General features: G+C 40.7%; 1 protein-coding gene across 4 annotated transcripts in view; it reads left to right on the top strand.

Moving 5' to 3' along the window:
• Positions 1-22,578, top strand: part of HOOK3 (hook microtubule tethering protein 3) — a 106,982-nt gene that overhangs the window by 47,037 nt on the left and 37,367 nt on the right. For 3 of the 4 annotated variants that reach the window (XM_064140638.1, XM_064140637.1, XM_064140639.1), the window contains exons 7-14: positions 4,738-4,800; positions 6,220-6,303; positions 7,574-7,737; positions 12,263-12,403; positions 14,537-14,738; positions 18,233-18,343; positions 21,161-21,248; positions 21,850-21,919. In XM_064140638.1, the coding sequence (XP_063996708.1) occupies positions 4,738-4,800; positions 6,220-6,303; positions 7,574-7,737; positions 12,263-12,403; positions 14,537-14,738; positions 18,233-18,343; positions 21,161-21,248; positions 21,850-21,919 (923 nt within the window). The remainder of the gene's footprint in view (positions 1-4,737; positions 4,801-6,219; positions 6,304-7,573; positions 7,738-12,262; positions 12,404-14,536; positions 14,739-18,232; positions 18,344-21,160; positions 21,249-21,849; positions 21,920-22,578) is intronic. The other variant, XM_064140640.1, reaches the window with a different exon arrangement.

Genomic DNA, 22,578 nt, shown 5'->3' with positions numbered 1-22,578 from the left:
TGTCAGTATCCAGTAATACAGAATCTACGAGAATCTATAGTCCGTGAGCACAAGCCCAGCATCACCTGGGAGTCATTGTTGTCATCTCATCTGTGAGGAGACAAACTGCTGTTTTCTGAGCTTTTGAATCACTTACATCCAAGATAGCCAGAACAAAGTGTAAACTGAACTCATGATATTCATTATTGTAAACATTGGTTTAGATTAGTTCTCAGCAGAACACTGAGCGATAAAGAGGGGTTTATTGTGCTGGTTTGAGAATAAATTGAATATATTACTGAGAGAAATTAAAGCCTTAGGTCTGTAAAGAAAGAAGAAAACCAACATGTGCCCTGTATCACCCATTCTGCTGAGAAATGCAACTAGTCAAAATAGAGATAAGACAGACACTTCACACACAGTGCTCAGCTCTTCATTTTGGGCTGTGCCTTCTTTCTGACAGTCTTCTCTGTGGCTGTCTCTGCCTTAACTGTCTGATCCACCTAACCCTTTTTCCTCTAACCTCTTTGTTGTCATCTTGACATCTGACCTCAAATCTCCAGATTTATCACAGGAGATATGCGTGGGTTGATCTGATTATTTCTGAAGGGAGGGAAAGAGGGCAGGGAAGGGGGTTTGCTTCAGGAGCTTCCTAGGGACTCTGATTGCTTCTGGAGGGGTATTGTGTTTCTGTTTTACTTTTAACTTGTATATAATATACATTTGTATATATATGCTTGTATTTGTGTTAAGCTGTAAATATAGCTGCATTCCTTAACTTTCAGCCAGCTGAGTCTAGTCTGGGTGATTTTCTTAAGTGTGGGGAGATGGGTAACTCCCAAACTTCCACATTAAGTAAAGGAGACACATAGCAGAAATCAGTAAGGAAATATGCTTTAAAAATTAGTGACTTACTAGTACAATCTGATTGGTAGTAGTGCAGAAAGAGGTAATGTGCCACTGAGCAGGTAACTGATGAAATGAGCACTTTGAAGCTCTAAACTTCAGTAGTGGCAGAGGATGCTGATTGAGGAGTGAAGAATGGAGTAAACTTGGCAAGCCTGTTACTTCTATTTTTTTTTAGGTGGCTGGGGGGTGTAGTGTGTATTTTGAATTGCCACAGCTTTCAGAAAAACTTCTCTTGACTTTCTTTGGAAGTGTTACTGAAGAAAGCTGTTTGGATACTTGAGTGGGCTTTTACTCTTTTGGCTGTGCTGTTTATGGTAAAGGTTTTCTCCCTGGTAACAGCAAGAACCTGGATAAAGGCCATAGAATCATAGAATGGTTTAAGTTGGAAGGGACCTCAAAGATCATCCAGTTCCAACCCCTTGACATAGGCAGGGACATCTCCCACTAGAACAGGTCACTCAAGACCTCATCCAGCCTGGCCTTGGACACCTCCTTGGAGGGAGCGGCCACAACTTCCCTGGGCAACCTCTGCCAGTGTCTCACCACTCTCACTGTAAAGAACCCTTTCCTAACATCCAGTTTAAATCTCCCCTCTGCCAGTTTAAACCCATTACTCTTTGTCCTGTCATTACAAGACCTTGTCAATAGTCTCTCTCCTGTAGCCCACTTCAGATCCTGGAAGGCCACTCCAAGGTCCCCTCAAAGCCTTCTCTTCTCCAGGCTGCAGAGCCCCAACTCTCATAGCCTGTCCTCATAGCAGAGCTGCTGCATCCCTCTGAGCATCTTTATGGCCTCCTCTGGACTTGCTCTAACAGCTCGATGCCCTCCTTGTGTTAGGGGCTCCAGAACCTGGAGGTGGTGTCTGACAAGAGCAGAGTAAAGGGGCAGAATCCTCTCCCTTGCCCTGCTGGCCACACTGTTCTTGCTGCAGCCTAGCACACGGTTGCTCTTTGGACTGCACTCATGCTGCAGGCTCATGTTGAGCTTTTCATCTGCCCAGATCACCAGGTACTTTTCCTTAGCGCTGCTCTCAGCCATTTGCCACCCAGTCTGTATGCAGAAGCAGAGAATAGTGAAGACATTTGCTTTTATATATATATATACATACCTCTCTGGTGTGTGGGCAGATGTGTAGGGAAAAGATGGAAGCATTTTAATTCTCCCTTGTCATCCCACTTCTTGGTTTCAGTTTATTAATGATCGATGATCAGAAGTTGAATTCCTTCTGCATAATCTGGCAAACTCATTCCTGTTCCTTATCTGGTTATGCTACTTGACACAACACAGTCACTTAGATTTCTTCTTCAGCATTCCACCATATCATAAAGCCGAAATACTGCATCTTGTTGCATTGAGTCAGACATTTGCATATGTGTTTGTGCTTCTTGCCCTCAGTGCATCACACACACTTCCCATGACATTCTTGATGCACTCCATAGAGTTAAGTTCACAATCTCTCTGTAACATTCTCACTACACCCCACAATGTGTATTCGTCACCTCATTCTTCTCCAGCCAATGTACTTGTTTCTTGACATTTCCAAAGGATTCTTAAGGATAGGAATTTCTGGGAGAGATGGCAAACCCCACTGAATTATAAGAGGATTATATTACTGCCTTCTGTATGCCTTTACAGTGATCCACAGAAAGCAGTAACACCGCAGTGGCCTCTAGTGGGTTGTGTGGCCCATGTGTTACTCTTACAGCAAGTCTTGTGCAGGCCTGTTAAGCTGGATTTCTGAAGAGAAAGTTGTGCTGTGGCCATGAAGAGTAATGTCTGGCAGGGAGACTAGAGTACAGCCTTGCAGGCCACATGCACCCTGAAACCTGGCAGTTGGAAAGAATTGGCTTAATGAGTGGAGCTTACTTAGCATCCAAACTTGGTGCGTAGTGTTGTGGGCTATAGAGTAGGGAGAATAAGATTTCAGTATTTGGTTAATAGCATTATCTGTATTAGTCATCTGTACAAAACATTTAAACAGTAGTGAAATGGATAATTGAAATGCATATGAACATCACAGAGCTGAGAGGGATTGGAAGTTCTTGTTTTGTATGCAAAATGATGATGAGCTTGGAAAACATGGCCCTAAATTAAATGCAAGTTGTGATGCCACTGTATAAGAAAGTGTAGGAGACACAGAGAATCATAGAATCGGTCAGGGTTGGAAGGCACCACAAGGATCATCTAGTTCCAAGCCCCCTGCCATGGGCAGAGACACCTCACACTAGATCAAGTTGCCTACTTGCAACTTCGTTTTTCAGGGTACGGCTCTGCAGCTAGGGACTTTGTAATTGCTGTTACAGAAAATCTGGGCTTCATGGAATGTTTCGTGTCAGAGTAGTTTGTCATTGTAAAGATGCAGACTAAATGGAGGGAGTTCAGCAGTTAGTAACAAACACTGTCAAAGTCTGAGGAGAGCATGTGGTGCACAGCTAAATGCCAATTAAGGAGATGGGAAAAGGAAACAAAACATAAATGTATAAATAGTTGAATGATGTTAATGTCAAACAGATTTTTTTTTTCTCTTGTACACGATGGTGTAAACAGAAAGGATGGAAAACAGAAATAAAAGCTCTGCTCTGTGTATCAGAGGAACTTTGTTGATGATAGATAACGCAAAAGCATTGATTTCTGCAAGGAATAAAGCCCTGTCTCTGAGGAGAGTAACCAGACTGGATAGGGGGCATTAGAAAAGAAGTCTTGGCCTGATTTTTGTTAGGTTAAGGCCTTTTTGGTGATAAATTCCATGAATCATGTCATATAGAGAACTCAAAAGATTTTGTGTTTTGAAAGGATGACAGAAACCATCAATGTGGTTCTGAAACGCTGCCTTTTTCAGTTAGTTACAACATTCTTCAGTGCTAGTTGCATGTTCCTTCTTGTGTCTTGCAGCTTTCAGTAATAGTTTTACTTCCCTGTATTTCCTGGAGGTTGGTGGGAGGAGGTCTTTGGGCCACAGATTTTTACACTTGATCTAAATTATAACTACCCTTGTAGTTGATCAGCCTACTACTGAAAGAAAATTCACTTTCCTAACAGCTTTTTCCCTTCTAGTAAAATCATTATTATCTTTTGGTAACATCAGTTAATTTGGAGGCCTTGCTTCTTTGGAGGGGGAAAAGTGAAAGGAAAAAAGGACTTTAAGTAATATTTTCTAGAGTAAAACCACTACCAGCCATTCCTGCAATAAAAAAAAAAAAGTTGCTATGCAAGGAATTGTAATCACACACACACAGAATCAGCCAGGACGGAAAAGACCTCTAGGGTCATCGAGTCCGACCTCTCACCTAACCCTTCTAATTAACTAAACCATGGCATTAAGTGCCTCATGCAGTAATACTTGTTTCAAGAATACTCTCTATAGACTTTATATTTGTAAGTTGCAGACCACTCATCTTTGTTTTGCACAGTTAGCATAGATGTGGCCCCAACCTCAGTGAAGTTGGTGTGAACTTCAAGGTGATCAGAAAATGAGAACCAACGGCAGAGAGAAATTAAAGGAAGGTCTTGCATGGTGTTGATAGCTGCCGTGATTCCAGTGTCACATCAGTGAATTGCTAAGCAGACTGTACTGTAGGTTTTTATCATAGATAAAGAATGTGCATTTTCAGGGGGGAAAAAATATATATATCTTCCATATATTATGCTTTAAATATTATAAGTTCTGAAGGTTTCTTTCTGTAAGTGTTTCTGTACATTTCCTATATAAAAATGAAGTTAAAAACTTTTGGAATGAAGTCAGGTCGGAGCTCCTAAACTTTAAAATCAGCCTGGTATTTCTTTGAAGCTTGGGCTTTGAGTTTGAAAATAAATCCTTGCTTTTTCTAACACAGTGTAATCTAATTGCAGTTGATGAGTAAAGAGTCTCCGGTCTCTGTTGGAAATGATGCTTACGTTGACCTTGATCGGCAGGTATCTAAGACTAGATGTTTCTTTATCTTCAATCACAGCACACCAATGGCCTGTCACTTTTGTTTATTTAAAGAAGTCTGTCTTGTTTTCTCTTAACTGTGGAATGGTTGTATGGGAAATTAAATGTTAAAGTAAATTTCAGTGTTTTAAGTGCTTTTATAAATAGAGTTAGCCCATTTTGTATATATAAAGGAGATAGACTCGGTTTGGTAAAACAGGTTCAGCTGTGTGGCATAGTACAGCCAAACTTTGGACTGCTGTGGGTCTTTGAGTGTTCAGAAAGGATAACAAAACCTGCAGTATTTGATCAAATCTTTTTTATTCCAATTCCTACTTCCAAACTCAGTTGAAAAAACAACCAAACAAAAAACCCCAAAACCCTAAGCTCTGGCTTAAAAATCCTTACAGCAGTCCTGGGTTCTGTTACAATACATAAGCAAAGTTTTCAAAAAGAATCCTTCCTTGTATGATATGTTTAAAGAAAATGCAAACCCCAGGATTTTTTTCACTGGGTTACCCTCATGCTAGCACTGCCCTCTTCCCTTTTTTTGTTCCCCTAATTGAGAAGTACAGTACAGTGGTGCTCCCTTTCTTCCTCCATCATTCTTTCTCTGCAGAAGTATGTAAATTTTGGCAAGTGGAATTAATTTTTGTATGTCAACAGACTCTTGAGAGATAAGCTTAAAAAAGATTAAGTTACAGGGATGGTGCTTGAGAAAGCCCATCTAAAATTCATCCTATAGAATAATAAGTATCTATATCTCTGTGCATGTAAAATGCATGCCTCTGTTTGAACAGGCCAGTTTTCTTGTAGCTGTGTTTTTTATGTTAACTTCATTCATATTCAAACCTGCAAGGTACATGTTTTAGAACTTCAGGTCTTTAAAGGGAAGTATCTGAATATTTCCCACTGCTTACAAGGTTCAGTGCCCTTTTTCAGAAGGGTCAGCTTCTCACTCCCTATTGTCAGTTGTATTCCTGTCGTGCAGTAGGAGTAACTTCCAGTGACTAGAGATATTTTTCCCTAATTGTCCATTCCCTGTATTCCACCTTCTGGTCCTTTCTGTATTTGAAAAGCAGATTGAAAACCGAAATTATGCACTGTTTACACCTGTAAAGAAAAGTGGTATTGACAATTCTTTCAGAATGCAGAGTTGATGAGTTCTTCAGAAATTCTCAATTCATAGACTGTGTTTTTGTAAGACCACATATTACTTTTAGGTATGTTTATATTTTACTGTCACACAAACTGAAAAAAAAAAACCAAAAACCAAAAATGATCTCCACTTCTTTGTAAGAGTGGAATTGCCTTAGTTTTCAGAAATTTAATGTAGTACCTAAATGTAAAAGTAGTATTAGTGATGTGGTGCAGAATATTTCTAGACATTTCTGAGTGATGAAACTTGTTATTTATCACAGCTGAAGAAAACTACAGAAGAATTAAATGAAGCACTAGCAACAAAAGAAGAAATTGCCCAAAGATGTCATGAGTTAGATATGCAGGTAGGTTTGCTGTGTTTTACTCATTAATTTTGAAGTGAGAAAGACATGTGTTCAGTATTAGGCAGATAAAACCAGGAAATCTAGTGTGGAAAAACTTAAGTTTTTAAAAGGCAGGGGGGAATGGCACAGTAGTGATTTTACTTCAGTTGTGCTAAGCAGCTGAGTTGCCAGTGTTAAAGTTCCTACTAAAAAGTTTTTTTTTCATTCAGTCAGGAAGAGGCAGAGCTCTGTGGTTTCAACTGTGGTGTTAGAGAACTAGTAAGAAATTAGGCTGTCATGGCTGTTTCAGTTAAGTGTTAAATCCCAGCCAGAACTTGCTGTAGTGTATCTGCTGGGTATAGGTTTAGACTAGGTCTTACTTTAAATCTAATGTGCCTCGTCTGGAAGCAGGAGCCCCAGAAGATACTGCCCTTGAAGCTCTGCTTTGGAGTATAGTTAAGGCATTTGTCAAGCAGTTCAGTAACTGTTGGAGTTAATGAAAGTGATGTCTGGTTGATTTTCGTGTATTTGATAACTTAAACTCTTATGGAAGCATTTCCTTCTGTTGAGATGTTCACATTCTTTCTCTTCCCCTCATCCTTCTATAATATTAAATAGTACATGAACCTGTACTTAAGCTGTTGGACTTGCAGTACTTTGAGTCCTTGCATTACTCCTTATTTTCACAACACTGGTGGAAAGTGAGTCGTCTTTGGGACTGTGGTCCTGTTTCAGATCTGCTTTCAATTGGCCACTGAATAAAATAAAATTTTTATATATATATATATATATATATATATATATATATAAATATATAAAGAGAGAGGGGGGAAGGGCACAATCATCCTTTGGATAACCAGTTTGGGATATTCTGTGTGATTGATAGGCACTGTATCTTTTGGAAATCAGGTTTTAATAGCTTTACCGTGGAGGGCTTGTTTGAACTGTTTCTTGGCCAGGTATGCAGACTTTATTATAATGAAGTTACCTTCTACAGTAACTCAAACTTGTTCTTTAGCTGGTTGTGCAAAATACAGGTAAAAATAGTTGCATTTTATATATGGTACATCTGCCCTCAATGCTTTGATGTATTGATTACATCACATAGCAACCGAATACTTATTAGTGTTACAATATGTAACCGGTGAATGTACTTGTGAAATGTGGTTATTGAAGCCTGTATGTTTCAGTTTCTGGGTTGTGTTGGTACTTTAGTATGCAGACAAAAATAAAAAATACTCTTCATTGCTGGATAGGTCTGTTATTCCAGTTCATGTTTTTATCACAACAGGTTGCAGCCCTCCAGGAGGAGAAGAGCAGCTTGCTTGCTGAGAACCAGATTTTGATGGAACGTTTAAATCAGTCTGATTCTATTGAAGATCCCAACAGCCCAGCAGGTCGTAGGCACTTGCAGCTGCAGACACAACTAGAACAACTCCAGGAGGAAACATTCAGGTCGCAAAACTATGCTTGATTAAATAATTTTGCAGCTGGTAACAGAAATCACTTACATGCTTCTGGTTCTGCTGTCAATTGTGAGTGGGTGGTATAACCACAGTAGTAAAGTTTTTAGTGATGTATGTGTTATGATATACTGATTGGTGAGACACTGGCACAGGTTGCCCAGGGAGGTTGTGGCTGCTCCCTGTCTGGAGGTGTTGAAGGCCAGTTTGGATGAGGCCCTGAGCGACCTGTTCTAGTGGGAGATGTCCCTGTTTACGGTGGAGGATTGGAAATGGATGAGTTTTGAGGTCCCTTCCAACCTGAACCATTCTATGATTCTTTGCAAGTTCCAGTGTGGGGAAAAAAAAGGGCATATTAATTTCTTAGTACCAAACTGTTATGTATGTGTCACTCTCTACTCTGTGTAACTCTGTGACATTGTGTGCAGTGGTTCCACCCATGATTTAGCAAATTGGTGAAAGTCAAAAGTAGCCTGCTGTTCTTATATCTAAATCATTCTGATTGTATTATTCAGGTGTAGGAATTCCTAGCTTGAAGTTTGCTGTGGGCAGCACTACAGATGGTATTATTGTAGAGCAAAGTGTGTCCTTCTCAGATTTTGAAAACTGGAAGTTTGTGATTATACTCACGTGAGCTCTGCCCTTCACTTACATTTCCTCAACACTTGGAATTACAGCTCATCTTTAAATATCCTGGTCAGTTTGACTGTTGCTTTCCTGCCCATAGAAAAGTCTGGGTTGAAAAGGACCATAAAGATCATATAGTTTCAAGCTCCTTGCTGTGGGCATGGACACCTTCCACTAGAGCAGGTTGCTCAAGAGCTTGTCCAACCTGGCCTTAAACACTTCCTTGGAGAGGACATCCACAGCTTCCTTGGGTAACCTGTTTCAGTGTCTCACCACTCTCCCTGTAAAGAACTTCTTGTTAATATTTGGCAGAAATCTACTCTCTTCCAGTTTAAAGCCATTTCCCCTTGTCCTATCACTACAAGCCCCTGCAAAAAATCCCTTACAGGCTTTTTTGTATGCCCCCTTCAGGTACTAGGAGCCTCCTGGTAGGTCTCCCTAGAGCCTTCTCTTCTCCAGCCCTAACTGTCTCAGTGTGTGCCTGTAAGGAAGGTGTTTTAGCCCTCTGCTCATCTTTTTGCCTTCCTGTGGGCCCTCTTGAACAGTTCAATGTCCTTCTTGTGTAGGAGGCACCACAGCTGGGTGCAGTTCTCCAGGTGGAATCTCACAAAAGCAGGGCAGAGGGGGAGAATCATCTCCCTTATCTTGCTGGTCACACTTTTTTTCATGCAGTCCAGGAAATAGTTAATTTTCTGGGCTGCAAGTGCACATTAATCATCTTGTCTTGAATTTTTCATCTGTGAGGCACTGGGAGAGGCAGTGAAGAACATGGGATCATAGTTGCCCTTTTCACTGATCTTCCTGGTTGAAGGGAAGGGAATTAAAAACGCTGATAGAATTGAGAAAGTCAATAAATGATTGAGGAATTGGTGTCCTGCACAGGGCTTTGGCTGTCTAAACTGTGGAACTTACTCTGAGAAATCTGTTCTTCTGGGGGATAAATCTGATCCTCTGGAGGCTGACAAGATATATCTTTCAGAGAAGGTGAAGAACGTCTTTGTCAACAAGCTTTCCAGTCTAGTGAGGAGGGCCTTTGATATAGGCTCACTGGAGGAAAGGATCCTCAATCCATTGCACATCAAGGCCAGTGGCAAATAGGCTGCAGGCTGAGAAGAAAGCCCCTGAAGTGCAGGATAAGGGAGATTCGATCAGGAAGTCAGCTTCTGTGGAGGCCAAACTTAAATGCCGTTGTTTAAGCCTGTTATGCTGCACTTGCCCTATCATTTGTGACTGAAGTAGCATTTCTTTGCACTGCCAGTTTTTCTTCTCTCTCTGCCCTCTTCTGGTTGCTGTTTTCTAATTCTTGTGTCAGCTGCCATGTAACTTCCTTTTTTTGTCTTTTATGCCGTTTCCCCACTTCCTCTTGCTAAGCCTCTTTCCTGTGTGTGGACACACTCTCTCCTTTCAGTTTCTTGAAAAATGTTCAGTGCTTCTCTTTCACAGCAGCAGGAGCTGTCTGCTGTCAATTTGTGTGTGTTCCTTCTGAAGCTATACCTGATGTGTGCAGCTTAACTGATGTCCAGTGTGATATACTAATTTTTCTCCCAGTCCTGCCTCTCTTTCTCCTTTGACCAAATCTCTGCTGTATATGGTTTAGAAGATCTACCAGTTCTCTTGTATTCATTCTTTTCTGGATTCTTGAATATTCTAGAATACTCTGTCCTTTCTTCCCCCTCCCCCATACCTGCTTTTCTGGATTTTTTTTTTTTTTTTTTTTTTAATTTCAAATCAAAATCACAGTAGGACTTCATGCTCCAGGTTGTGTCACCTGACATTCATTTAAAAATGCTTTGACATAAATTCTCTTAGTTATCACAGTATCACCAAGGTTGGAAGAGACCTCACAGATCATCAAGTCCAACACTTTACCACAGAGCTCAAGGCCAGACCATGGCACCAAGTGCCACGTCCAATCTTGCCTTGAACAGCTCCAGGGACGGCGACTCCACCACCTCCCCGGGCAGCCCATTCCAGTGTCCAATGACTCTCTCAGTGAAGAACTTTCTCCTCACTTCGAGCCTAAATTTCCCCTGGTGTAGCTTGAGGCTGTGTCCTCTTGTTCTGGTGCTGGCCACCTGAGAGAAGAGAGCAACCTCCTCCTGGCCACAACCACCCCTCAGGCAGTTATAGACAGCAATAAGTTCACCCCTGAGCCTCCTCTTCTCCAGGCTAAACAATCCCAGCTCCCTCAGCCTCTCCTCGTTATTCACTTGAGTCACCACCATTTTAATGCAGCTTTTCCTGTTTGTGCTGTGTGAAAGTTGTTTGCTTCAGAAACCTTGGTATGAGTTCTTTACATGCTAGGTGGATAACTACATGTGTACATTGGTTCTGTAGAGATCCTTGGCAGGTACAGGTTCTTTGTAAGTAAATAAAACAGTATTTAAAATATCCGACAATCAGGTCAGTATCACAGAGTCACAGCCAGGTTGGAAAAGACCCCCAGGATTGCCAAGTCCAACTGTTATCCCTACTCTGCAGAGTTCACCTTGAAACCATATCCTCGAGCAACCACATCAAATATATTCAGGGCTGGTGACTCAGCCACCTTGCTGGGCAGCACATTCCAGTGCCTGACCACTCTTGCCATGAAAAAAAGATCCCTAATGTCCAGTCTAAACCTACCCAATCACAGCTTGAGGCCATACCCTCTTGTTCTGTCACTGTTTGCCTGTGAGAAGAGACCAGCAGCAGCCTCTCCACAGCCTCCTTTCAGGTAGCTGTAAACAGCAATGAGATGTCTCCTCAGCCTTCTCTTCTTCAAACTAACCATCCCCAGCTCCCTCAGTCACTCTTCATCATATTTATTCTCCAGGCCTTTCACAGCTTCCTTGCCCTCCTCTGTGCTGGCTCCAGCACCTCCACAACCTTATTGTAATGAGGTGCCCAAAACTGAATGTGATACTCAAGGTGTGACCTCACCAGAAGCAAGGCCAAAGGGACAATCTCCTCCTGACTTCTGCTGGACACAGCATTTCTAATCCAAGCCAGGATGCCATTGGGTTTCTTGGCCACCTGGGCACACTATTTGCTCATATTCAGTTGTTTGTCTGTTACAACCCCCAGGTCCCTTTCTACCTGCAGCTTTCTAGCCACATTGCCCCAGGCCTGTAGCTTTTCTTGTGGTTGTTGTGACCCAAGTGCAGGACCTGGCATTTGGCCTTGTTGAAGCTCATGCCATTGATGTTGGCCCAGTGATCAAAAGAGGAGGCTCAGGGATGACCTCATTGCTGTCTACAACTACCTGAAGGAACATTGTAGCCAGGTGGGGGGTGGCCTCTTGTCCCAGGCAACTAGCAACAGAACAAGAGGACACAGTCTCAAGTTGTGCTGGGGTAGGTATAGACTGGATGTTAGGAGGAAGTTGTTGCCAGAGAGAGTGATTGGCATTGGAATGGGCTGCCCAGGGAGGTGGTGGAGACACATTCCCTTGAGATCTTCAAGAAAAGACTGGATGAGGCACTTAGTGCCATGGTCTAGTTGACTGGATTGGGCTGGGTGCTAGGTTGGCCTGGATGATCTTGGAGGTCTCTTGCAACCTGGTTGATTCTATGATATCTATATTGTTGAAGGTGTATAGAAGTTGAACAGATGAGAAGTCTTTGAATAAAGATGTCTCAAGATGAAGAAGGGTAGAAATTTCTTCAATAGCTTCCTTTCTAAAAAATTACTGTACTGAAAGTGTACATTACCTGGTGACCTTCCAAACAAAAAAACAAACAGACTGGTATCAGATTGGGAGAATCAAAAAAGTCAAGAGCATGTTTGGATAAACACAATGAGCTACCATTCACCATGCCAAAAGGCTGTTTCATGGGTTTTTTTCTTCTCTAGGAGGAGGAGGAAGGCTCAAGAAAAGAGTAATTTTCTGCTTTATTTGATTTCTACAGATTGGAAGCTGCCAAAGATGACTACCGAATACGCTGTGAAGAACTAGAAAAGGAAATTGCTGAATTGAGACAACAAACAGAAGAACTTACTACATTGGCAGAGGAGGCTCAGTCTTTGAAGGATGAGATAGATGTACTCAGGTGAACTCTGTTCTGTTAATATTTTTAACTAGTAATTTCTAATTTATATGATTCATGTACGTGATCTTCGTTAGCTTTTACTTACGTGTTTTTTAAGATCAAATATTAACATTTTCTCAATGCAAAGGTTCTTTTAGATCCTCCAGTGAAGTAAGCAGATCACTATAAAATTCTTAGGTAAATGCATTATTTAGTATGCAGCTAATCAATAACTACTAGTAAACTTAGCAATCGTAAAGCATCCTGTAGTCATGACAAGTCATTCGTGGACCTGCTGATCATTGTTTACTTTCATCTTGACTTGGGGATCTGTTCTTATTAGGGAGCTGGACTCTTTTCTTTGGCAGCTGCATTATTGTACTCAGCACTGGTCAGGCCACACCTTGAGTACTGTGTCCAGTTCTGGGCCCCTCAATTCAAGAGAGATGTTGAGGTGCTGAAACATGTCCAGAGAAGGGTGACAAAGCTGGTGAGGGGCCTGGAACACAAACCCTATGAGGAGAGGTTGAGGGAGCTGGGGTTGTTTAGCCTGGAGAAGAGGAGGCTCAGGGCAGACCTCATTGCTGTCTACAACTACCTGAAGGGAGGTTGTAGCCAGGTGGGGGTTGGCCTTTTCTCCCAGGCAACCAGCAATAGAACAAGGGGACACAGTCTCAAGTTTTGCTGGGGAAAGTATAGGCTGGATGTTAGGAGGAAGTTGTTGGCAGAGAGAGTGATTTCCCATTGGAATGGGCTGCCCAGGGAGGTGGTGGAGGCACCGTCCCTGGAGGTCTTCAAGAGAAGACTGGATGAGGCACTTAGTGCCATGGTCTAGTTGACTGGCTAGGGCTGGGTGCTAGGTTGGAGTGGATGATCTTGGAGGTCTCTTCCAACCTGGTCGATTCTGTGATTCTATGATTGCTCCAACTTTTGATGGTACTTTTGTTTAATCATATAATATTAATATGAACAACTTTAGCTACAGCTTTATTTGCATTTTTGGCACCTAAAGTTGTCATGATTTGATGATGCTAGGGGTTAATAAGGGTGGGGCAGCTTTTTTCATTATGGAACATAGTCCTACAGTTGTAACATCCTGCTGCCATGCATTACTCAGAACAATTTTCCACTGCCCTCTTTCATCACTCTTTCTAGCAAAGCTTATTTTAGTATTACCTTTTCTAATTTGCTAGCAGCTTTACTCAAAAGCTGCCTCTCTTTGCCTCCTCTGTTGTTATATATGGAATAAGCCCATCAGGTTGCACAGTTATGTGGACTATTTGTGTGGGCAGCCTGGCTTCAAAAAGAGGCTCTGCACTTCATTAGAGACTAAGGAGATTTAGCTTGCCTCTGCATTCCACAAATCTGACCATCAATTCAGTGGAGGATTCTCCAGATTTCTTAGGAGATTGAGTGTGTAAATCAGTTGGTTCTAAAATGAAACTAGGGACAGTAATAGTAGAGGAGATGTGGGTGGGGTCAAGGAAAATTGCTATGTTGGTGGTGGATTTAAAAAAAATCTTTAAATGCTATGAATTACCCTGTTGGGGGTTGGGTTGGTTGGCTTGGTGAAGGGCTGCTTTGCTTGGGTGGGGTGAGTTGGTTGGTTTAGTTTTTGGTTAGTTGGGTGGGATATTTTTTTTTTGTTTGGTTTGGGGTTTTTTGTTTTGTTTTTTTGAATGAATCAGGCCCCAAAGCTGTTGCAGTGCTTATATTTCACCAAATATATGCTGCCCAATATGATTTTATTCCTGGCTGTCAGTAAAAGAAATAGAAAGGCAGGAAATTTTACTCTTCACCCATGTGAAATACAGAACTGAGGACTGATTTAGAGTTGGAAGGAAATGAGTGGGAGTTAAGGTGCTTTAGCTATTTTTTTTAATTTGGAAGCAGATAAGAAGGCTGTATTAGGAAGAGTGGTAGCATCTTACAGTTAACCTTCAGCAGCTCTTTGGTTTGAGTAATAGTTATGGAGGAAAGCAGACAATTTGAAAGTGAAAAAATAAGTAACAGGGGGGTTTATGATAGATTTCTTGTTCTTGCCAGGATGTCTCAGGATGTCTTCTGCATTAATGCAAAATGCTGAGAAAGCATTAAGGCCTTTCATTTTGTTAGTTTTCAGAGTGCAATATTGATACAAGTCTGTCCCTGCAGGCATTCTTCTGATAAAGTAGCCAAGTTAGAAAGTCAGGTAGAGTCATACAAAAAGAAATTGGAAGACCTGGGTGATTTGCGACGGCAAGTGAAGCTCTTAGAAGAGAAGAATACAATGTACATGCAGAATACTGTGAGTCTGGAAGAAGAGCTGAGGAAGGCCAATGCTGCACGCAGTCAGCTGGAAACATACAAGAGACAGGTGAGAACAGACATACATCATCAATTCAACACTTTCTCTTTGGAAGGTTTCAAAAAGAAATTGTGACCCAACAGCACTGTGTGTTTAGAAGACCTCCATGTTTTGTAGGTGCTACCTTTGTCACCTTTTCTTGCAGTTCTAATCATTATTTCAAGTTTGCATTAGTTTGTCAATATCCAGTATTTCTTACTTTCAAAACAGTCGACAGATGCTAAGATTTTTTTTTTTCTCAAATTATTCATGATTCATATTCAGTAATGGGGCTTGAATTAGAGCCTCCTCTTTCAGAAAAAAATACCCACTGGCAGCAATGAGGAATGCGCCACAACTGAGGTAAGTAATTTCTGTGATTAAATAACCTCTTTTTTTAAGGTTTGTCTGATATATTTAAATTTGTCCAGTTATGGAGAGAGATGGGCATGTATCAATCCCTTTGTTAATATTCACCCAGCAGAGTACAAAATGTTTCACCAGCGCTTTCTGTGGAGTGAAAGGCATCTGTTTCTCTTGCTAAACAAAGTGCCATGTGATCCTGTTTCTACAAAAGTGGAAGATGTGCTTAATCTTCTCTTTTCTATTGCACTACATTGACCTAACATCATTTCTTCAGGGGACTCCTGTTACAGGGCCAGAGAGAGTGTAGTTCACTAAGGTAATAGTGCCTGCTGTGTATTTCTTCCTGCTCATAAGTTCAAACGGTCATGGCACAGGGAATCCTATATGTCGTTTTAGGCAAAATAAAAGTGTGGAAACAGTCTCTAGTAACATTGCAGGCACAGGAGCAAGGTGTGTCCCTAAGACTTCACAGCTGTTTGCATTCACCTGGCCATCTTACAAGCCTGGAGAGGGTCATGGAGTCTCCTTCTCTGGAGACTTTGAAAACCTGCCTAGGCATGTTGTTGTGCAAGGTGGTTTAGGCAAACCTTGCATCACAGAGAGGTTGGACTAACTGATCTCCAGAGCTCCCTTCTGACCCCTAACTTTCTGTGTTGTCTTAGTTATTAAGACAACTAGTTTTTGCCTCTCTGGGCTAATTGTAAATACTGTCCAAACAATTGAACCAGCAGAAAAAAGAACTTGGACAAAAATAGTGCTGAAAGAACAGAAAACAATGGCCTTTCACATATGAGTAGTTTCGTGCTCACTGGCAACAAGTATTTCACTCCATTGAAAAGCTGAGCATGCAGTATAGTTGTGTTGCCTTGACATCTGCATCTGATCATTCTTACTTCATCAGCAGCAAGGATTATGGAAGGACCAGTCCTATCGTTTGTGCTGCAAAAGCACCCCTTTTCTTCATCATTCCTTGTGTTCCAAGGGGAGCATTTCATGTGTGAGGAGCTTTTGAATTGTATAGAACTGTTCTGCTGGCTGAGACTGGAAGAAACTTCACGTGTCTTATGGGAGTTTCTTCACCTAACCACAGTGTCTGAAAATGAGCACACAATGTGTTTGTTTGCCTTCAGTGGCAAAAGGCTGGGTGCCTTTTGAGACCTGTCTGTAAATCATGAGCTGTCACAAAATCAATTTCTGGGAATCCTAAGCTGTGCTATATGAATTAAGATGGGCGTAAGGATCCTGATGTTTGTCACTGCTGAGCACTAGTGTGTCCCTCTAGTGATTTGTGTCTTGTCTGGTGTGTGAAGGATCCAATCCCACTTGTGATGATGCAAGGTAGCAGTTCTGTGCTGTGCAGGTGAAAGTGCTTGGTTCAAACTCTTACAGTAACCTGCAAGGAAATTGCATCTTCAACCTACACAGCAGTTTCAGTGAAATGAGGTTACTGGTGGTGTCTTGTCCTGGGAAATGTAGTAACATTTATATATTCAAGAGTTTTTGTTCACTGTTCTGAAATCGAGCACAAACATTTTCCAAGAAACTTTCTGTTGCAGCCTGAAGAATTGAAATGTGAAGATTCCAGGATTATTTTTGTAATTTTAATTCAGCCCCTTTGTGCATGTGCATTCTGAGATATATATATTTTTAAGTTGTCTTGCTTTTCTTTGCTGCGAGATTCCTGCTTTGCACATTCCACATGTCAGATGAAGCTCAGTAAATGTGATGGCATTTTGTTTTGGGTTTGTTTTTTTTTTTTTCTAATATTCTGCATTACCATGTTGTAATATCTTGTAATACACTCCCAAGTCCTCATTCAAAACAAACCATTACCTTTGCATGAGTGATTCCAATTATTAATGCATTTGTTTTCATTTGAGGTGAAAATATACCTATTTTGCAAGTGGGGGCACAGTCACAAATCAAGGCCTGCTTTGTGTTGTTTTTTTTTCTTTAATTTTCTTTTTTTAAATACCTGCAGTTATTCTGATAGCCTCAATTATCAATGTCACGTGTGAGAAATGAAATATGTTCATATGTATTTCATTTTTAATCTTAAAATTTCAGAAATGGCAGGCTTAAGGGGTTTTTACAGCCATTAATTTAAGAACAGCAGCAAAGTCCCTTCTCTCTTAAGGCTTAAGACCATGCAGATTTGTAGGCCTGGGAGTTCTTTTGCTATAGCTACAGACACTGAAAATATTAAGCAATTAGAAGCACTAGGCAACCTTAATCTAGGCATGGCTACTGCTTTGCATCAGAGTTTAAATTGATCACTTGCTCTCTAACCTAACAACCATAATAAAGCTTTCTTACGGATTGCTTCAGAAGAAGTTGTATGTCTTTAGCTGAGTTCAGCTGTTGTATTTTCAGGTTAGCCTTTATTTGGTTTACTTGCTTCCATGCTTTCTGCATGAGCTTTAGTGATGTTCTGGGAAAGAGACTTTGCTAGTAAAGGTCAAGAGTTTTGAAACGCCAGGACTTCACCAATTGTTTCTGCTCAGCTTTTAGGTTTCTACTCATTTAACATTAAAAGTTCTGTATTGATATGTAGTTGAAAATCATACGTGTGACTTTGTTAGCAATGTTTCCTTCTGAAGGAAACTACTTTTGGGCTTTTGGCTCAATCTTTGTATTACCACATTAAAAACGATTAGGAAAAATCTCAGCTTAGAAATGTTACCTGACTGCATAAACATTTGTTGTGGAATTCTGAGTCATGCTTGTGAAACAGAGTTAACAAAAGGTGTAGATAATATGCCTTGAGAAGGTGTTTTTTTGTTGTTGTTTGTTTTTCCTAGGCCTCTCAGACTACAGGACGATTTTTCTTCTTTTCCTAAAGCTCTTAGATCCATAGAACTGTATAGTTGGGTTTTTTTTCTGTCAATCATGGTTGGTCTTAGATTCTTGTTTTTAGATACTAAAAATATGTAACAGTTTTTGTTTCTTTTCCTTGTACTAAGACCTAATATTGGAATACTGTTGCTTCTGCCGAAACACAGAATAACTGATGAAAGCAGGTTTTAGTTTGTCTTATAGGTAACTATTTCACTTGTTTACAACATGGCTTGTGGTGCATGGTAATTGGCTACTTTGTCTTGTGTATTTTGGTTTAATATTAATATTTGTAGACAAATTATTGATTCTTGTCCTCACAGGCAGTTGAACTACAAAACAGGTTATCTGAAGAATCCAAGAAAGCTGATAAATTAGATTATGAATGCAAACGACTGAAAGAAAAAGTAGACAGCCTCCAAAAAGAAAAAGATGTAAGTGCCAAGGTGTTATTTTTTTGGTAGTAGCGATAGCAACTTTCTGTCCTTGATAACACAGAGATACGGTAAATCACAGCTAGCCATTTACAGCAAGCTTTTTAAACCAGGAAGTCTATTTTCACCTAAGATTTTTCTCATACTTGAATATAAGATTCTTTGGGATCATGGATAAGCATCCATAGTAATTATAATATGTTCTGAAAAAACCTTTGAAAATAGGATTTCTGCAGTGTCATCTTAGAGCTGTAGTCCTGTTGCATTTTTCTTCCAAAACTGTTCTTTGAGGTATGGTCAGCATGCTTCTTTCTGTGGAATCAGGACTACTGTAGCAAAAGGCTTAGAAGTCACTTAGAGGGATATGTTCATTGAGATAAATCTCACCTTTTATTACAGCTTCTTGCTGATCTATCTTGTACTGCCAACGTGGAATAGACAGGATGGATACCAGTCTGTTCTTTCTCCGTTATGTGCTGCTAGTGATTCTGTGGTTAATTGCTCTGTCCTCTCCTGCCAAGACTTGGTCCTTCAGACTTCTTTTGCACACTCCTGTTTCTCACTAGGTTATTTTGGCTTGTTTCTTAGGCATGTATATGCAGGTGCCTCAAAATATATCAAAGCAAGGACAGCACTTTTGAGCTAGCATTTTCTTAGCCTTCTTTTAAGTATAAATCCATCTATCCATCAGCCAAGATATCTATAGGCTTTCCCCTCAATAGTCATGTTCCTGACCAGTTGTTTCCAACACTTCCAGTCTCTGCACTGGAATGGTGCTTGAACTGAAAGTTTTCAGTTGTTTTCCATACACAGGTCATTGATTTCCATATTCTGTTACATTTCCAGACTATTGTGCACGCTTATCCTTGATATCACCTCCATCTGCCTTGCCATTCAGGTTCAGATGCCCATAGTAACTGTATTTGTGCTGTGCTTTGGCTTTCATTCCTGCTTTTTATTCAAAGCTTGGTTTGGTGGTTTTGGGCGTTTTGGTTTGGGTTGTTTGGTTTTTATTTTGTTTTGTTTAGTTCTATTATGTTTGACAATGGTAAGGTTGTGTCTGCGGCTTGCCCATTCCTTGGTAGACCATTTTATCTTGCACAAAGGATCTGAATTGCAGGCCATTGTCACACAGTTTTCTGGTTCAGCCCTTGGCAAATAGCGTTTTTGGGGGACAGATGTTTTCCAACACAATCTTTCAAACGGATATGTACCTAATGGAAGCAGATTACAGCTGAAGTATCCCAACCTTAAATCAGAGGTTCGCTAACTTACCTACTGTTTCTGTTCCTCATTGTCACATATATATCAGTAAAGTTGTCCACCACAGATCACAAGCTGTATAGTGGTGCCTTGCCAGTTCTAGTTTGGAAACTGTTAATGACATCGAAGCATGGTAGTGGTTTTTGATATATTTAGCTATGTAGCTGAGGATTTTATCTCTGGTGTGTTTTATGACAAGTGTTTAGATAAGTTGATGAGTTCACTTTGCAATGTACAAGTGAAGCACTAGGTCATTTTCTCTATTAATTAAAATAATCTGTCTTTTGGTTAATCAACCTGTTGTTTTCAGACCAGTGGTAGCAGAATGCAGAATCTTTGTTTTCAGCAGCTGAGTTTGATTCTCTTCTGTTTGACACCGCTTTTTTTGTAGTATTTATGTTAAAAATGATTTATCACCTGTAGGTTTTTTTGGAACTCCTTTCAGTGCACTTCACTGAGATTTTTCTGACAATCTCATTCTGACTCTTGCGCCATATTTCACCTTGCAGGATTCAGAAATGTAGCTGAAGCCTCTTGTCATACCTCACCAAAATGTTCTTTGCCAAAGTGATTCCAAGTCTTATGTCCATTTGGGCTGAAATATAAAGTATATGTGAATCAAACTGTTACCAAGATGAAATGCAAGGAGCTGTCAACTGACACAACTCCACACCTAGAAAGAACTAAGGTCTGTGCTGGACCTTTTAGCAACTCTGGACATGTCTGATTTTGGAGTAAACCTACAACTTGTGTCATTACATAGTTGCCATTTTCTCCCTTTTTTTCCTTTTTTTTTTTTTTTTTAAATCTTGGCAACTTTGTGGACAAAAATTCAATGCTAAGTGGAGATGCTCATTTTTTGCCAAAAGGTGGCTTGTGACAAATTGGGAGAGTATTTGCCTGATGCTACTGGAGAGCCCATCATCTAGTCCAGGGTATCACAGCCCTCCTCTTCAGATGTCTTTGGACTGAACCTCAAACAACAATTTTTTTTTCCATGACTTGGATGCTGGTGAATGGCAAAGCCAGTTGACATACAGGAGGAAGGAAATACAGAAATGCTCTCTCATTTTCACTGTTGAGAGACAAACAGAATGAAGTTAATACAGTTTGATTGTTATGTTGACTGTGCACTCATTTGCTTTTTACTCCTGAATCCTGTTTTCTTGGTTTCTTAATTCCCTCCCCTTTCATTTGGCAGTGACCTCAGTGAGGAGGGAAAAGGAAGATGCCTCAGTGACCCTAGTGGGTGCTGTTTACTATCTTGTACCAGAACTTTGTGTCACTTAGATCTTAATTTTCTAAGCTTATACCCTGTTATTTGTACCGTAATGAGTGTAATACAGAGCATCAGTTCGTCTGAAAAAATACACAGTTCGTGTGGAATATATAATATTTATGTTTATTCTGTTACAAAATAGACTGAGATGCCTTAATTTGAAGTAATCTCTAGATCTGAGCTAAATTATTTGTGGAGTGTTGAAAGCTGTACCTTTGGGCATAGGATATGTAGTGGTGCCAAGTCTGATGCTCATTCTCTTTCCAATTATCCAGAGATTAAGAACAGAAAGGGACTCTTTGAAAGAAACTATTGAAGAGCTTAGATGTGTACAAGCTCAGGAGGGTCAGCTCACCACCACAGGTAAAGGACAAGTATGAAAATTATATGCATTTTTTCTAAGGTCTACGGGATTTCTCTGGAGGGTATTGAATGATCACAGAGAATATATAAGCTTCTCCAAGATCAGCAGTCAAAAGCTGCTTCAGCTATGCATAACTTTGTAAATATAAAATATAACAATTCAGACAACATTGAAATAATAAGTTTTAGTCTCCTCTCCAGTCTGGTGTTTTTACAATGTGTTTCTGTCTTCTGTGTAGCTACATAATAACTTTCTTAAGACAGACACTGAATTTTGTTGGGGGTGTGTGTGTGTGTGTACGGTGTTACATGTGTTGCAGTTTTACGTCTGCCTATAGTGTTGCAGTTTTGTAGTTCGTGGACAAGCTAACGAGCAGAAAATATGACACAAAATTACTTTTGTCAAAGTGGACACAAATAGAAATGACCCTCCAGGTAAAATTGTGGTTGTCTGTCTGCCTGTCTTGCTGTGGCCCACCTTTTGTGCCATTTTTCATTGTCTAGCATTATTCTAAAACTGTTAAAGTTCTAGCAGAATATTTACAATTTGAAAGAATGTTGCTCCTCTACCTGCTAATTTTTTTGACTTTTCCTAATCTAGGATTGATGCCTCTGGGAAGACAAGAGCCTTCAGACAGCTTAGCAGCAGAAATTGTTACACCTGAAATAAAGTAAGATAATGTGTGCTATGTTTTAGCAACCATTACAACGTACTTACAGATAATTACTTAGTTTCCAGTGTTAGAAAGTTTCTAAAATTTCACAGGGGTAGTGATCCTCTGCCTCTACTCTGCACTGGTGGGACCTCACCTGGAGTATTGTGTTCAGTTCTGGAGCCTCTATTACAAGAGGAATATGGATGTGCTGGAACATGTCCAGAGAAGGGCCACAAGGATGATCAGAGGGCTGGAGCTGCTCTGCTATGGGGAGAGACTGAGGGAGTTGAGGCTGCTCAGTCTGGAGAGGAGAAGGATCCCAGGTGGCCAAGAAGGCCAGTAGTATCCTGGCTTGTATCAGGAACAGTATGGCCAGCAGGACCAGGAAAGTCTCCTTTGGCCTGTACTCAGCACTGGTCAGGCCGCACCTTGAGTCCTGTGTCCAGTTATGGACCCCTCAGTTTAAGAAAGATATTGAGGTGCTTGAGCATATCTGAAGAAGGGCACCGAGGCTGGTAAGGGGACTGGAACACAGTCCTGTGAGGAGAGGCTGAGGGAGCTGGTAGTGTTCAGCCTGGAGAAGAGGAGGCTCAGGGCAGACCTTATTACTCTCCACAACTATCTGAAAGGAGGCTGTAGTCAGGCAGAGGTTGGTCTCTTCTGCCAGAACAAGA

This window comes from Pogoniulus pusillus, chromosome Z, assembly GCF_015220805.1.
Source record: "Pogoniulus pusillus isolate bPogPus1 chromosome Z, bPogPus1.pri, whole genome shotgun sequence".
In the NCBI taxonomy this organism is placed as follows: Eukaryota; Metazoa; Chordata; class Aves; order Piciformes; family Lybiidae; genus Pogoniulus; species Pogoniulus pusillus.
The sequence above is the reverse complement of the archived record's forward strand: the minus strand, read 5'-3'. Positions and strand labels throughout refer to the sequence as shown.